Raw genomic sequence first — 15,791 nt, forward strand, 5'->3', positions numbered from 1 at the left:
GGAGGGGCTCTGAGCAAGCAGGGGCTTTCTTTCCTCCCAGGGCTCGGAGCAGCCAAAGTCTTTGGGTTGAAAAGCAGAGAGGTGGGCTGTGGAGACCCCTGGACCTGGGCCAGCCAGCCGGAGAGGACGGGGGTGCAGGTGGCTGGGGTGGTCCCACCAGCGTTGGCAGGGTCTTAACACAGAAGAAAAACTCCAGGGTCCCTCGTGGGGCTTTTAATGGGCGGAAGGCCGGGCTCCGTCCTTGCAGCCTTGGGGGTGGGGGGAGAGCCTTTGAGTGAGGGGGCTGGTCTGCCCTCCGGTGCCAGTCCTGGAGGCTCCCCCGGGAGGTTGGGCCTAGAGCTTCTGGGTGCAGGATCCTCGGGGAGAAGTTGGCTCGGTTTACTGGGCAGCGGCGAGCAGCTCCTCCTCTGGCCTGGAGGCCCTGGGGAGGGGGTCTCGGGGCCCCATGAGCTCCTGGATCCTGGCGTAGGTCTTGCTCTCGGCCGGGAAGAGGTTTTTCTGGGAGGGTCAACAGAAAGGGGGGGGCCGTGAGGTTGAGGGCTCCAGCTGGCAGGGAAGAGGGCTGCCCCCGATTGGCAGGGAGGGACTCACCGCCAGGGTGAGATGCAGCAGGCCGGTCGGCCCCTTGCCCCCAGGAAGGATCCGGCTGACCTGGTACTCCACTGTGGCCAGGAAGGCCTTCAAGCCATTCTCCGAGATGCGGTTTCCTTGGGAGGCAAGCGGGGGGCGACCCTCCGGGTGAAGCGCCTTCCTCCATCTCGGAGCCCCCAGCCCTGCCCCCTCCCTGCAACCTACGCATGAGGTTCAGGTAGATCAGGACGCGGTTTCCCTGAAGGAAGACCTGCCCCTCGCGGTGCTCGGCTGGTTCCAGCAGGGGTTCATCATCTCGGTGGGCTCCAGGATTTGCTGCGAGGGGGAGCAAGCCAGGCAGGGACAGGAGTTGGGGCGGGAGAGCTATGGGTCCCCCCAAACACACACCACCGCTTAAGCGTCTGGCTAGGGGCGGCTCGGGGGGCTCACCTCCACTTCCGGGACCTGGGACCGCTTGTCCTTCGAGCCCAGCTTCACCCCCTTGGCCCACTTCGCTTTGGGATCAAGGGGGGGGGCAGCTGCGGGAGACAACGGAGCTCAGGGGCCTGGGGGAGGCCTCCAAGGCCGGGGGAGGGGGAAGGGCCTGGCAGCCCAGCCAGAACCTTTCTTGGACTGCTTGGCGTCCTCCTTCTTGGCCTGGGCCGCTGGTGCTGCCGGTGGCTGTGCGGGAGCTGCTCCGCCCACTGGGCCCTTTTCCTCCTTTTTGGTGGGTTCCTGGAAGAGGTCAGACGCTGGTCTCTGCCTGCCAGGGAGGTGCTCTACCCTCTCTGGGTGCCCCCTCCCCCAGACCCGCCCCCTGTCCTCGGGATGGCTCGCCTTCTTCTTGACGGCCTTGGCGCCCTTGGCAGCCTGCAGCTTGTCGATGGTGGTGCTGCTGGCGTGGCTGGTGGGACGGTCGCTCTTCAGCTCTGAGTGTCTCGGGGGCTGGCGGAAGGCAAAGGGGGCGGGGGGGTCCCAATTCACAGTGTGCATGGGTGCCTCTGCCAGTTCAGCCTCCCCCGCAGGCCGGAGCCCCAGAACCAGCCACTCACCAGGCGGCCTCTCTCCTGGGCCTCCTTCTCCAGCAGCAACCGCCGCCTCTCCACCACCTCCGTGTGGGTGAGGGCGAAGGGGCCGAGCACCTGCAAGGCAAGCAGCTGGCTGAGAGACCCCTTGTGGCCGCCCTCTGGTCTCCCTGGGCCCAGGCTCCTCCAAGGGACTGACCTCGGCCAGCTTCATGGCACCCTCGTCCCCAATCTGGTTATGCGCCAACGACAAAGACAGCAGGGACCGGTTGAGGCGCAGGCCCTGCGCAGAGGGAGGGGCACCTCAGGCCAGGCTCAATTGCCAGTTGCCCCCCACCCCCGGGCCCTGGATGGTCAGCCTCCGCATAGTGCCCCCTCCCCCCCACAGCTGGTCCTCAATGGGGAAACCGGCCGGCCTGCCAAGCAGAGCCCAGGGGCCCCTTCCCAGCAGCCTCACGTTGGCGAGGTGGGTGGCGCCCGCATCGGTGATGTGGTTGTAGCTGAGGTTGATGGAGACCAGGTTCTTGTTGGAGCTGCGGAGCGAGGAGAGTCCCTGGCCGATCAGCAGCACCGCCTGGTCATCAATGCAGTTGTTGCGCAGGGAGAGGTGGGCCAAGCTGGGGAGAGAGGCAGGGCCGTGGCAGGGGAGGGGGGGGCGCCCCTTTCCCCCCCTGCCAGCCTGGGCTCCTCCTGGGTGCTCATCAGGGAAAGCCAGGCCGGGGAGGGGGGGTTCGCCAGGAAACGGGAGTCCTTGTGCTCTGCAGCCTCACCTGCTCTCCTCCGAAAGCAGCTTGTAGAAGGAGCGCTCGGGCAGCGGGTTCCCTTCCAAGACGAAGGTCCTGCAGGGCAAGAGGAGAAGCAGGGCCCCCATGCCCAGCCGCCCACCCTTCCCTCCCCCGCTCCCCAGCCCCGGGGTGGGGGCACCTACTTGAGGTTGCCGCAGGCGGCCAGCACGGGCAGCAGGGAGCCGAAGGCAAGGTCGCTCAGGCCGACCTTCCAGAGGCTGCAGAGGCGGAAGAGAGCCGGGCTGTCCGGAGCAAGAGAGCCCCCACCGCGCCTCCCCCTGCCCCGCCGCGCCTCCCCCCGCCCCGCCCGCCCGCTCACTCACTGCAGGGCCTGGAGGTGGGCGAGGGCCGGCAGGCTCTTGGCCAGGACCCCCAGCATCTTCTCCTCGATCTTCCAACCTGCGGGCGGCAGAGAGGCGGGCAGAGCGGGGTGGGGGAGGAGGGGAGGGGGCGGGCGGGCGGGGGCCGGTGGCGGGGACACTCACTGCGGATGAAGACCTCGCGGGCGCTCTTGGGGTCCTCGTGCTCCAGCTCCACCTGCACGCAGGGCCGGAAGTAGGCGTACTTGGCCTGGATCTGGGCCAGCGCCGACAGCGCCTCCCGCTGCTCCCCGCCGGGCCCGCCGCGCCCTCCGCCTCCTCCGGGAGGCTCCGGCGGGCGGTGGGGCCGGGCGACCACGCGGGGGCCTCCTGCAGCCCGGCGCGCGCGCAAAGCTCCGGGAAGTCCACCTCCAGGGCGCCGCTGCACACGTACTCCTCTGCGGGGGGAGAAGGGGGCGTCAGGGCCGGAGGGCGGGGGTCGCGCGAGGGGGTCGCGCGAGGGGGCCGTCACCTTCTCCGTGCTCGGCCCTGCGCGCCGCGATGCGCGCCTCCTCCTCCTGCGCGGCGCTCTTGTCCTTCGCTCCCCGCTCGCCCTTCTTGCCCATCGCGGCGGCGTCCGAGGGGCGTCCGGGTCGCCCGGCAACCGCGGAGGGGGCGGAGTCAAGCGTTCCAGCCCCGCCCCGCGCGGGGCCTGACGGGAGCCGTAGTCCGCCGGGGCGTCTCGCGGGGTAGACGGGAGGCTCCGGCCCCGCCCCCGACGCCGGCGTGCGCGTCCCCCGGGCGGCCTGGCCGGTCTGCGCTGCGAGATGGCGGCGCCCGGAGAGGAGTCCGACGCCGAGCTGGAGGAGCTGCTGGCCAGTGAGCGGGCGGGCCGGGGCGGGGGGCGGGCGGCGAGGCCCGCGGGGTCTTCCGGCTGCCCGTCCGACCGACCCCGCTGCGCTCTCTCCTGCAGGCGCCCTGGAGGACTTTGAGAGGGCCGCGCCCGGGAGCCCGCCGGAGGAGGAGGAGGAGGAGGCGGCGGCGGCGGGGCCGGCGAGGGGGCGCGGAGCCGGCGGGGGAGGTGCAGGTAGGCCGGGGCTCTGCCGGGCCGGGGGCGAGGGGCGAGGGTCTCCCCTCCCGGGCAGCGCCTGCAGCCTCCGCGCTTCGCCCCCGCAGGGCCGCCTGCTGGCCGCGCAAGAGACCTTCTTCCAGGAGCTCTTCGAGGGCGAGCTGGCGTCGCAGGCGAGCGCCGAGTTCGAGCGGGCCATGGAGGAGCTGGCGGCCGAGGAGCCGCTGCTCGTGCAGCAGTTCCAGAAACTCTCGGCCGCCGCGGGCAGAGTCGGTGAGCGGCGTGGGGAGGCCCTCCGGGCTCGGGCGGGGGTCGCGGGGCTCTTGGGGGGGAGAGCCCGGCGAGCGCTGCCGCCTCCGCCTCGTTGCAGGGAGCGACGCCGCGTCGCGCCAGGAGTTCACCTCCTGCCTGAAGGAGACGCTCAGCGGGCTGGCCAGGAACGCCGACGGCCTGCAGGTGCGTTCCCCGGTCGACCCCCTCCACACCAGGCCCCGCCGCCCTTCCCTCTCTGCGCCCCTGCGGGCAGGCAGGCGGGCAGAGCCCTCCCTGCCAGCTGCCTCTCTCCCTAGAGCTCCGGGGTGTCGGAGGAGGAGCTGAGCAGGACAATGGAGGGGCTCGGCCTGGAGGAGGGGGACGGCGGGGAAGGCAGCCTCTGGCCCATCATGCACAGCATCATGCAGAACCTGCTCTCCAAGGACGTGCTCTACCCCTCCCTCAAGGAGATCACGGAGAAGGTAAGGCCAGGCTCTGCTGGGCTCAGTGCCTCCCAGCAACCGCAGGAAGCCCACCCCTCCCTGCAGCTTCCTTCCCAACTCCTGCAGAAAGGCAGGAAAGGGGTTGCCTGGGGCTCCACATCGTTCCACCCCCGAAAGGCAGGAGGTCATCTGTGACCTCACAGTGGACTCCCCCGCCCCCCAGTACCCCGAGTGGCTCCAGAGACACCGAGACTCCTTGCCCAGGGAGCAGTTCGAGAAGTACCAGGAGCAGCACAGGGTCATGGGAAGGATCTGCGAGCAGTTCGAGGCTGAGCAGCCCACGGACGGCGACCCACAGCACAGGGCCCGCTTTGAAGCGATCTTGGACCTGATGCAGCAGGTGAGGGGCCGGGTGGGCTGGGTGGAGGGGGATGCGTGGAGCTTGGGGCTAACTGTGCCCTTTGCCTTCCAGCTGCAGGACCTGGGACATCCTCCCAAGGAGCTGGCCGGAGAGTCGGTGAGTGTCTGTTTGGCTGCCCCTTCCTCAGGCTTGGATTCGGAGCCACGGTCTTGCCAGCAGCTTTGGCATCACAAAGCGAAGGGGGGCAAAGGAGGACGCTGTTTAGCGCGGCTTGAACCCGCCGGTGTTTCCAACAGCGAGTCCTTCCTATGGGACACAACACCCCACTCCCTGCAGAGGAGCATTTCTTTCTTGTGAACAAGCGTTCCTCCTTTTCCAGCCTCCTGGCCTGAACTTTGACCTGGAAGGACTGAATCTGCCTGATGCTGGAGGCACCGGAGGCGAGCAGTGCCAGATCATGTGACTTGCTCCCATGCCAGGGAGATTTGGGAGGGCCCTGTGGTGGGTTGAGGTGTTTGTGTCTTTCTTGCCTGTTTTCTGTCATCACCAGGTACCTGAGGCTGGCTGCCTTTGCTAAGCCCGGCATGTGGTTTTGCAGGGATCCCACAAGGGACCTTGCAGGCCAGAATACTGATACCCTGATGTCAGCTTTGCCTCTTGGCTTCTGGAGAGACGAAGGCCCCAAGGACGTCCCTTCCTTCCTGCCCTGAGTTGATGGACAGGCTCTCTCAGATGAGGTTGCTGCCAATGAAATGATCAGGCTGAGGGAGGAGGCAGTGGCTCATGAGAGTGAAGGGCGACCTCCTGCACCTACTTCCGATGGCCCAGCTCTGCTGCTCTTCTCCGGCAGTGACCCCCAGTTCAGTCTCTGTATCTGGAGCCGCCCCTTTCCTTGAGCCCCAGCCAGTCAGTCTCTGGATCAGGAGCCAAAGGCCCCCTTTCGATGATGCCAGGCAAGCTGACCAGCTCCCTGGACTTGCCCACATCAGCGTGAGCCTCTTTTTCTGCTGCAGCCCCAAGGATTAACACCCCCACACCCTGGTCCCACATTAGTGCTACTGCTTTGTGAGAACCACCTGTATGGGGAGATAGCTGGGAAGCAGGCCGCCTCTGCCCACTGGCCGCAAGGGCGTTTGCTTTCTGCTAGCGGCTGACGCTGCAGGAGGAGAGCCACCTTCCTTGGCTGAGTCTGGCAGAACTGAACCAGAAGGGCAATTCTTGAAATAAAGGTGGAGGTTGATGGTTTGAAGTTGTGGTTGTTTCTGTTAAGAGTTGTGAGTTGAGGGAGTTTCAAATCGTGAGCACATGGAGGCCGTAGAAGCTGCTCGGGACCTGTACGGTGTGGACAAAACAGACCATCAGCCGTCTAGTAATAACTTCTATTTTCTAGGACTAATTGGGGAGTCTCCAGGTTGTGGACACATTGAATAGGCACATAGCAAAGGAGGGAGAGGGGGCACATGGCACGATAGGCGCTGCTTGTTCTTCAGCGGCAAGAAGCAGAGAAACTTATTTGGGGGAAGGGGTGCTAATGCTAAAGGGGGATGGAAAACCCTGAAAGACTCGCGGTGACGTTTTGTGTGAACTGTCTGAGAGCGATTATGGTCTGTCTCTGCCTCCGATACACCCCCAATCCTCCAGGGTTGCTTGGAAAATGAGGCGCTTCGCTCAGAACTGCTCCACTCGCCCGGCCGGCCCTGGCACAAAAACCTCTTGGGCTCTGCGAGGGTGGAAGGGCTTTGCCCGCAACAGTCTGCCTTGCGGAGGGCGAGATGCCCCGCGGGAGGCTCGCCCACCACTCGCAGGTCGAGGTGTGAATGTGCCCGGAAGGAGGAATCGGCTGCCTTGCGGCCGAATCGAGCCAGGGCGGCTCTCGGTTGGTGCAGCCTCGGAGGGACCCGGCGCTCCCGTGGAAAGCCCGGCCGGCCGGGAGAGGATCCCCGGGAGGTTGAGCAGCAAGGGGCTTCCGGACTCCCTTAGGCCATCAAGCAGGACTCGCTCTCTGGTTTTTGCCGCTCTGGGCAGGTGTCTCTATGGCACCTCCGGGTTTCTCTGCCGTAAAGCCGCGGCGGCGGGGGGGGCGTAAAGCGCGACTGTCGCGGAGAGCGGCGGCCGCGGAGGAGCCGGAAGGAGACGCGCGGCGCCGGTTGGGCGATAAAATGGCGGCGGCGCCTGGGCGTCCCGGGGGCAGCACCGGCGACGGGGCGGCGGGAGGAGGAGAAGGAACCGCCGCCGCCAGAGGTACCCGAGGGGCCCCCGACAGGCCCAGCCTCTGGCGGCCGCGTCCCTTCCGGGGGCCCCGGGATGGCAGCGCCGGGCCTGCGCGCGGGGCAGCGGAGTCTCGGCCGGCCGGCCGCCCTTTCGGAGCCCCCGCGGGCGGGGGGCGGTTTCTCCGCCTTCCCTTCCACGAAGCGCGGCCAGCTTTGGGGCCCGTAGCAGGACGGGGAGTCCGGGGAAATCCGGTTCTCTGAGGCGCCTTTTTCTCTCCCCGCTTAGTCTGATCGCCGGTTTCTCTGCGCCGGTTCCCGGGTATTGCCGACCCTCCCCCGACGTAAGAGGCGGCAGGACAGGTGGGTCGGGGGTGGGGGCTTCTCAAGGGAGGTGGGTCCCGCTTGAGCTTCTTCTAGGGAAACCCTCCCCTCCCCCGGATAGGCGAGGAGGAGCGCCCCCCGCGGGTGCAGAGCAAAGAAGGCGGGGAGGGGCTGGGACCTCCCCCCGCCTCCGTCCCTTCCTCGGGGATCCCAGCTGAGGCTCCCTCCTCCCCGCTTTGGGCAAGGGGCCGGTTCAGTCACCCTCCTGCTCGCCCCACTTCTGCTTAGGGGGCCTGGCCGGGCAGAAGCCCCTCCCCTCCTCCCCTCCCCCCTCCTGGCCAGCTGAGGTCGGTGGTCCTGGGGGCCGGAGGGGGAACTTCGGAGCCTCTTCGGGATTCCCGAGGGGCCTTCGGGCTTTGTGGCCTCAGGTAGGAAGAGGAGTGGAAACGGGGAAACCGCCGGCCTTTTGTCCTATTTCCGGAGTGCCGATTTGGGGTGCAGGCCTCCCCTGAACTGAGCCCTGTCAGGGCCCAAAGGAGTTTCCCTGGGAAGAAGCAGAAGGCGGGCTGGGACCCCAGAAGATGCCGGCGAAGGCTCCACGCCTTCCCAAAGAGATGGCTCCCCTTTGAAGGGCCCAGGAGGGAGAGCCGCCTTCCTGGGCCGCCTCTGCATACGCTGGCCAGGAGGTTAAGGGTGGGGGGGTCTCCTCCTCGTTCTTGCTGCCCACCTTTGGGGGAGCTTGGGGGTGGGCCGGGCTTCTTCTGTTGTGAAAGCCTGCAGCCCAGGTGCACGTTGCCTCTTTTATGAGCACCGAGGCATTGGATCTGGGCTGGCATTTGGAGACCCCCTGTTTACTTGGAGACCGTTGCTTAATAGTGTGGGTGTCTTTAAAAGGATGTTTGTTGTTAATTTTGTTAATTATCAGCCATCTTGGCAACCATCTGGCTGTAGGGAAGGCGAAGTATCTTAAATAAGCTGTGCGATCTAAACAAAAAAAATAAACGGTGGAGTTTTATATTGCTGATCCCGCTCTAGAAACCTTCCTTACGGTTAGAGCTTCCTCATCGTGATCTGGTTGGACTTCAAGGCGTTTTGGGCCCTTCTTATCTTGCGAAATGGGCTCTGAATATGAGAACTTTGAAAAATGTACCTCCCTGCTGCCTGGGCCGGGACCTTCCTTGGGTGAAGGTGTCAGGGCAGCTGCTCTCCAAACGGAAGGGCCCTGATGCCGTGCCTGCTGGTGCTCCAGGGCTTGCCAGGCTCGTCTGCTCTGGTGCCATGTGTGAGCGTGGAGGGGGCTGTGCCCTCCTTCGCCTGGGGGCTTCGGTGCTGTGTCTGAGGGCAGCTCTTGGGCAAACAGGGCAGAAGGGACTCGGAGGTGGGCCAGGCTTTATCATCCTTCCTTTCCTGCATCTGCCCCACGCCACAAACGGTTCGGTTCACCGGCTGCCCTCTTCTCTTTCTCCTAGGGCGAATTAAAATAAAGGAGCAAGATGTCAGACGTGGGGAACAGCACAGAGGGGAAAACGAACATCCCTAACGGTAAGAGCAGAGAGAGAAGCAGAAACATTTCCGGGGTTTGTTGCAGGGCTGTGAAGGGCACCGTGCCAACTCACTGAGCTGTGTCTGGAGGGTAGAGTGGGCAGTGCAGACGGGCTGGATCTTGCCTGCCTGCGACACAAGCCCACCTCTGACCGCCCCCATGCGGGGAAGCGACTCCTGCGCTGGGCGGCCCCCTCCCTGCAGCTCTGGGCACTTGGGCGCAGCAGCCCTGCGAACAAGACGGGCAGAGGGGAGGCCAGCTCAGCCTTCTGACCCGGATATGGTCTTCACACACAGGAAGCCTGTCCAGCAGCCCGGAAGAGACCTCCGGCACCACGGAGGGGCCCGAGACGTCTTCCGGGGTGGAGGTGGAGGCTTCTGACCTGAGCCTCAGTTTGACAGGGGACGAGATGGGCCCCAGTCACACGTACACAGAGAGCTCCACAGAAGAGAAGGACTCGGACAGCATGGAGGAGACAGGCCACTACTCTGTCAACGAGCTGAATCGGACCTACGACCGCTCTCCCTCGGAGGAGGAGGAGGAAGAGGAAGAAGAGGAAGAGCAGCAGCAGCAGGAGGAGGCGGAAGTGGAGGCCCAGCGTTCCCGCTGGCGAACCCACCGCAAGCGCCCCAACCAGGACAGGGACTCCTCGGACGATGAGCGGGCCCTGGAGGACTGGGTGGCCTCGGAGACGATGGCGCTGCCCCTGCCACGCTGGCGGGCGCTCCAGGCACTGCGGGAGAGGGAGCTCGGCTCCAGCGCCCGCTTCATCTACAACGCCTGCGGGGCCCGGCTGTTCGTGCAGCGCTTCTGCCTGCAGTATGGCCTGGAGGGCCACGGCGGCTGCGTCAACACCCTGCACTTCAACCAGCGTGGGGCCTGGCTGGCCAGCGGCAGCGACGACCTCAAGGTGGTGGTGTGGGACTGGGTGCGCAGGCGGCCCGTGCTGGAGTTTGAGAGCGGCCACAAGAGCAACGTCTTCCAGGTGGGTCGCAGGGGAGATTGGGGCGGCGTCTTCCAGAAGGCCCAGCCACGAGCGAGGCCAGGAGCCTGGGGGAGGGGTGCTGTGGCCCTGGGAAGAGCTCTGCTGGCGGGTGGGGCTCCCCTTGCCAGGCCCGGCTGCTTTCGCCCCTGCAGGCCAAGTTCCTCCCCAACAGTGGAGACTCGACCCTGGCCATGTGTGCTCGGGATGGCCAGGTCCGCGTAGCTGAACTCTCCGCCACGCAGTGTTGTAAGACCACGAAGCGGGTGGCCCAGCACAAGGGTGCGTCGCACAAGGTGAGAGGGTCTCCTCGGCTGCGCCCACCCCCGCTCCCCCGGGATTGGAGGGCCTGGGCCCGATGGGCTGCCCACACCTGGCCATGGTAGTGCCCCTGAGGAGGAGCTGGCGCTGGGAAGGCGAGAGGCCGCCTGCTCCTTTCCCTGGGACGCCTCTGCAGAGGTTGCGCTCTCTCGAAGGGCCACCGGGAGCCACTTCCGAACTATGGGCCTTTCCCGCACAATTCTCTGAAGTGCTGAGCCGGGGGTGGGGGGGTGGGGCAAGCTGGGCCGCTCGGGGGCTTCCCGGAGTTCTTCTTCGCTTGCCGCATTCGGGACCACGTCTCCCCACCGTTGTCCAAAGGCCCCTCAGCTCAGCCTCCCTCTCCCTCAGCTTGCCCTGGAACCGGATTCCCCCTGCACTTTCCTCTCGGCAGGAGAAGACGCTGTGGTTTTCACCATCGACCTGAGACAAGACCGACCGGCTTCGTAAGTGGCCATCCGAGCGGCTGGTGCTTCTCATCGCGGTGGCGGCTCAGGGCGCTGAAGGCCTCGCTTTGTGTCCCTAGGAAACTGGTTGTGACCAAGGAGAAGGACAAGAAGGTCGGCCTCTACACCATTTACGTGAACCCAGGCAACACGCACCAGTTTGCTGTGGGAGGCCGAGATGAATACGTCAGGTCAGCAGAGCCCCCCACCCACCACCCACCCATTCCCCCTGCTGGGCCCTGGACGCTCGGCTGCGCTGCCACCCTCGGGGAGGGGGTCTGCCTGGCCCTTGCTTGGGCTTTCGTCACACCTTAATCCTGCTAGCTTGAGGACTAGAAGCTTGCTTTTGACTTGGAGAGAACAAGGCTGGGGTCCCCTGGAGCCTTTCCTGGGGGTCGCTGGTCTCAGCTTTCCTTTCTGCCTGTCTCTGCCAGGATCTACGACCAGCGGAAGATTAATGAAAACGAGAACAATGGGGTGTTGAAGAAGTTCTGCCCCCACCACCTGGTGAGGCCGCCTCTTCTGCCGCCACCCCAACCCCCGGGGCTCTCGGGGGGCAGGGGGGGCAAGCAGAAGCTGTGGGGGAGTTGACAGCCCCCTCTGGAGCCGGAGACTCCCCCGGGGTCCTGGCAGGAAGCTGGGGTGGGGGCCTTTCTGCCTCTGCCACGGGGCAGGAGGCGGCTCTAGGGAAGGAGGCGTCCCTGCGCTGGGGAAACCGGGCCAGGGCCCCGAACGGTTTGGGGCCGTGAGCGCCCGCACAGAGGGGCTTTTCAAGGAGCTCTGCCCCTCCCTCCCTCCCTCCCCCTGCAGGTGAACAGCGAGTCGAAAGCCAACATCACCTGCCTGGTCTACAGCCACAATGGCTCAGGTATGGGGCCGTGGGGAGCCTGGGCCCGGCAGGGGTTGAGAGGCTGAAGGCCAGGGCGCACCCTCTGGCAGGGGGGGGGATGGCGGCTGGGCGGCCACCTCCAGGCGCCCACTTGGGGGTCTCTTGCAGAGCTCCTGGCCAGCTACAACGACGAGGACGTCTATCTCTTCAATGCTTCCCACAGTGACGGAGCCGAATACATCAAGAGATACAAGGGCCACCGCAACAACGCCACAGGTGACACCCCCACCCCACCCCCGTCCCTCCCCAGCTGGCCCTGGGTGGCTTGGTGGGGTGGGGGGCCCCAGGCAGCAGAGAGGCAGGTGGGGGCCTCCTGGGCAAAACCGCCCCCTTCTGGCTGGAGGAGACAAGGGTTAAAATATGCGCCCCTTCGGTGCACCTCCCTGTAGAAGGGAGGCCCGGGACAGGCTGGCTTGGTCTGTGGTGTCCTTCCAAGCCCCCCCTTCGGACCAGGCGGGGAGGCAGCACCCTTGAGGGGGCTCCCGGCCTGGCCTGAGGGGTCTCTGCGTCTGCTTTCAGTGAAGGGGGTCAACTTCTACGGCCCCCAGAGCGAGTTTGTGGTGAGCGGCAGCGACTGCGGCCACATCTTCCTGTGGGAAAAGGCGTCTTGCCAGGTGGTGCAGTTCATGCAGGGTGACAAAGGGGGCGTGGTGAGTGGGGCCTGGGGGGCCGACCCCCCGGAGGGGCCTGGCTGGGGGCTGCCGAACCGAAGGCCGGGGCGGGGGTGGGGCCCGCCCCCCCCCGTATCCCTCGCCCTCACGGGGCTCCTCCTGAGCTCGGGGGCCTCCCTGCGAGCGATTGCAGCCCCTTCCTCTTCCTGTCTGGTTGCCCTCGCAGGTCAACTGCTTGGAGCCTCACCCCCACCTCCCGGTTCTGGCCACCAGCGGCTTGGATTACGACGTGAAGATCTGGGCCCCCACTGCGGAGGTGCCCACCCAGTTGACCGGCTTGAAGGAGGTGAGGAGAGAATCCCAGGTCCCCCCCACCTTCCCGGGGTGTCCCCTTGCAGCTCTCCATCCTCCCTCTGCTCTGCCCCCCAGGTGATCAAGAAGAACAAGCGGGAGCGGGACGAGGACAGCCTGAACCACGCAGACATGTATGAGAGCCACCTGCTCTGGTTCCTCATGCACCACTTCCGCCCTCGGCGGCGCCACAGGGTGAGCAGTCCTCCCTGCTGAGGCGGGGCACGGAGAGCCTTCCTGCTCCGGTGGGGCCGCCGCCCCGGGGATCGTCTCCAGGAGCCCTGGGCAGGCTCCGCCCTGGGCCCCCTGGGCCCGACCTCCCAAAGCCTGTGGGGCTGACAGGGCTGCTCCTTTTCTGCAGCGCCAACGAGATCCGGGCACCGGAGAGGCCGACAGCGACTCCGAGGACTCCCTCAGCTCCTCGGACACCCTGGACGAAGACGAGGAAGGGCCGGACCGGGTGCAGTGCATGCCTTCCTGAGTCCCCGGCGCCACGGAATAGGCTGCGGAGACCCTGCCCTCTGGAATTAGGCCCCCTCTTCCTGCTTTAGATGAGAGGCCCAGCCCCGCCCTGCCTGCCAGCCCTGGCTAGCGGGGGGCCGGCTGGGCTCAGCCCCGCCCCGGGACTCTCCCGGGCCCCGGATTCCTCTTCCTGGCTGTGGTTGCCGCCTCTTCCCTGCGAAGCTTCTTTGGGGTGGGGGCTGAGAGTTGGCTTGGTTCCTCCTTTCTGGGTGGGTGGGTGGGGGAGTCCTCCAGAAGCACCTTGGAGATGTACTTTCATCTCAACACCCCCACCCCACCCCCAAAAGACACTCGGCTGCTGCATGTTGAGTCCAGGACGAGAAAACCTGGATTCTGCTTTTCCAGTGAAGATTTGGGAGTTTGTTCCCTCTGGGTTTGGTTCTCCCCCGTTCTTTCTTTCTTTTGGTGTGTTTTTTTTCCCGGCCGCTCTAGGCACAGAGGACCCCCCCTCCCCAGAGCCGCCTCTGCTGTGGAGGGCGGCCGCTCGCTGAGCAACAACAACTCGGAGCGTAAAGTTGAGAAGGTTTGACCTCGGCCGACACAGCCGCCGCCTGGTTTTTTTCCCCTTCCTCTTCAGGAGAATCTCTCGATTTTCAAAGCAACTCCCCCAACGATTGCTGTTTAGAGGTCTAATTTTATATGTATTAAACAAGACAAGAACCAAATTAAACTTGGATGTTATCAAGTTAAAATTATTGTAAAAGTTTAAATATATATATATAAATATATATTATATAAATGCAATAAATGAATTGAGAGAGAGAGAGAGAGAGACCCGGTGCCATCTACCGCCAGCATCTTTGCTATTCTTTGCTCTTCTGTGGCTGCCTCGGGTTCTGACGATGGCTTGGTCTTGTCTCAGCTGTTTCGTCTGCCCGGCCCCTCGCCTCCCCCCGGGGATTGGCCTCCCTGCCCCCGAGTCGACGGGGGTGTGAAATCCCCTCCGGTGCTTTTGGGGGAAACTCTGTTCAGAAAACCTGCGTTAATGGGGCCGGGGACGTGAGAGGTGGACGACTCTCTCCACCCTTTGTGTGGCAAGCCAAGAAATAGACATATAATGGTCAGCCGCTCTATTCACAGTGCCTGGGTTCTTAGCGTGTTGACTTCCTTTGCTTTTTGGAGAGGGGGGGGCGCGGGGTATTTTAAGTGGGCCTCCTCTGGGGCTGGGGAGGGGGCTGGATTCTGTCACCTGAAAGGGGTGGGGGGGTGTCCCTAGGGCCCATTTTGTCAGTCTGCATCCTTGGGCCTAAAGGCTGCCAGTCCGATCACGGCCAGATGTAGCCCAACGGGGTCTCTGGCTAATTTTAGCAGCAAGAAATTCTGGCTGGGATTTGGGAAAGCAGCTTAAGGCGGCCTGAGTGCCACCAGGGTGCTTGCCTTGCCCCGTGGCGAACGTGGGCTCTAATGCGCAGCCCTGCGAGGTAGGCCCTTGCAGTTCCCTTCGGCAAAGCTTGTGGATCGGTGATGTACCAGAGCAGCGTATTTGATTTCTTTCTTAAATAATTCTGCCATCTGAGACGAAGGATGGATTTTTTGAAGTTAGAAACAACTATTCTGTTACAATTCCTCTTTGCTTTTTTATTATTATTTTTTTGGTCCACTTGACAAAGAAAATAAGTTAACACTGAGCACTCCATATTATATTTAATATACATATATTTATAATATATATGTACACACAGTTAGCACGGTCTGAGCATCGAGGCCAGGGACGGTGGGAGGAAAGGGGAAGCAGCACTGGCCACAGAGGACAGGATTTGTGCCTTCGGTCGCTCCTTGGAGCTTGGGGGTTCCCGTGAGACCCTCCCCCCTTGCCCATCGCTGCCGGGGGCATCATGAAGCTACCCTGACCCAGAGGCGGCCCTTCCGCTCCGCCCCCCCCGTCTCCCAGAACCCCCTGCCAGGACAAGGGGGGGCAGAGGCGCCCCAAGATGAGCAGGGCTGCTTTAAGCTGCTTTGCGCTTCATTTCATTTTGAGAAATTCACTCGCTCTGAATTCTACACCTCCCCTCATGCCCGCCCCACCAGATACTATTTTTACTTGGTGCTAATTTGCAGTGAGATCAGCGCCATCTGTTCAGCTGTAAACACTGGAAGAGAAACATACTAATTTAAGGCCAGTTCAGGCAATCTGGAGTCTTCCATGTTGGTCTTGGGTGGCAGGGAGCAGCGCTGACCCTGCGGGCAGAGCCGGGCTCCTGGGCACCATGGCTGTCCCGGGTGGGGCAGAGGCCTCAGCGGGAGGTTTAGCCTGGAGCCATGGGGGGTTCAGGGACCTGAGGGGGGCCTCTGCTGGCTTCCTGCCTCCCTCATCTCTTGCAGACGTTCACCTGAGATTCAGACCTCTTCGCCCCCCGCCCCCCATGTCTCGGAAGGGCCCCTCTCCTTCCTGGCAGCTCTTTCCAAGCATCCCACGGAGCCAGGCTGCCCAGCCCCACCGACCCTGTGGCCACGGTCCCCGCAAGGCCAGCACCCAGGCTGCACGGGGCGGACAGAAGCGGGAAGGGCCAGCGGGAGACATGGGGGGGGCGGGGGGGCGGCTTTGAGGGGACGCTATGTTAAAAGCACAGTTGTTCTAGCCCAGCTGTTTCTATGCACACCACGAGCACAACACGAGTGTCAGGAAAGGTCACGCCACTTGAAGGGGCTCGGGGAGCACAGGATGTCGGGGCTAAACACAGGTATAGTCAACAGAAGCGCTTCGCCTTCCAGCGCCAGAGAAGCGACTTGGCCGTTTCCCGAAGGAAGGCCCCGGGGCGTTCTGCACAGGCCAGGCGCCGGGAGCCCTTCTGTG

The 15,791-nt window shown here is 64.3% G+C and overlaps 3 protein-coding genes across 5 annotated transcripts; 2 read left to right on the forward strand and 1 right to left on the reverse strand.

The window, feature by feature from the left end:
* Positions 1-193: 193 nt before the first annotated feature.
* LRRC71 (leucine rich repeat containing 71) lies at positions 194-3,337 on the reverse strand. The gene is given in 16 exon segments (XM_087913986.1): positions 194-498; positions 592-707; positions 796-873; positions 876-906; positions 1,021-1,109; positions 1,194-1,305; positions 1,408-1,515; positions 1,623-1,712; positions 1,795-1,878; positions 2,053-2,212; positions 2,366-2,434; positions 2,524-2,598; positions 2,704-2,779; positions 2,866-3,066; positions 3,069-3,137; positions 3,212-3,337. Coding segments are annotated over 16 exon segments (1,572 nt in total). The 5' UTR covers positions 3,306-3,337; the 3' UTR covers positions 194-378.
* A 119-nt stretch (positions 3,338-3,456) lies between these two features.
* PEX19 (peroxisomal biogenesis factor 19) lies at positions 3,457-6,053 on the forward strand. Of its 2 annotated transcripts, XM_087913992.1 has the most exons (9): positions 3,457-3,558; positions 3,653-3,714; positions 3,767-3,820; positions 3,856-4,021; positions 4,119-4,204; positions 4,318-4,482; positions 4,667-4,843; positions 4,916-4,960; positions 5,184-6,053. In XM_087913992.1, exons 1-9 carry the CDS (start codon positions 3,507-3,509, stop codon positions 5,265-5,267), a joined length of 891 nt encoding a protein of 296 aa, XP_087770118.1. In that variant the 5' UTR covers positions 3,457-3,506; the 3' UTR covers positions 5,268-6,053. The 2 variants fall into 2 exon arrangements, with proteins under 2 accessions (XP_087770118.1, XP_087770119.1); XM_087913993.1 differs by lacking the exon at positions 3,767-3,820 and having other exon boundaries at positions 3,653-3,740; positions 3,834-4,021; positions 5,184-6,047.
* An 830-nt stretch (positions 6,054-6,883) lies between these two features.
* On the forward strand, positions 6,884-13,761 carry DCAF8 (DDB1 and CUL4 associated factor 8). Of its 2 annotated transcripts, none has more exons than XM_087913983.1 (14): positions 6,884-7,045; positions 7,301-7,374; positions 8,805-8,877; positions 9,175-9,863; positions 10,016-10,156; positions 10,530-10,624; positions 10,705-10,815; positions 11,059-11,131; positions 11,435-11,492; positions 11,622-11,729; positions 12,033-12,163; positions 12,351-12,470; positions 12,554-12,670; positions 12,837-13,761. In XM_087913983.1, exons 3-14 carry the CDS (start codon positions 8,829-8,831, stop codon positions 12,954-12,956), a joined length of 1,812 nt encoding a protein of 603 aa, XP_087770109.1. In that variant the 5' UTR covers positions 6,884-7,045; positions 7,301-7,374; positions 8,805-8,828; the 3' UTR covers positions 12,957-13,761. The 2 variants fall into 2 exon arrangements, with proteins under 2 accessions (XP_087770109.1, XP_087770110.1); XM_087913984.1 differs by having other exon boundaries at positions 6,900-7,045; positions 7,301-7,355.
* The last annotated feature ends 2,030 nt before the right edge of the window (positions 13,762-15,791 follow it).

This window comes from Pseudonaja textilis, chromosome 16 (assembly GCF_049901715.1).
Source record: "Pseudonaja textilis isolate UNSWEBS1 chromosome 16, rPseTex1.2, whole genome shotgun sequence".
Lineage (NCBI taxonomy): Eukaryota > Metazoa > Chordata > Lepidosauria > Squamata > Elapidae > Pseudonaja > Pseudonaja textilis.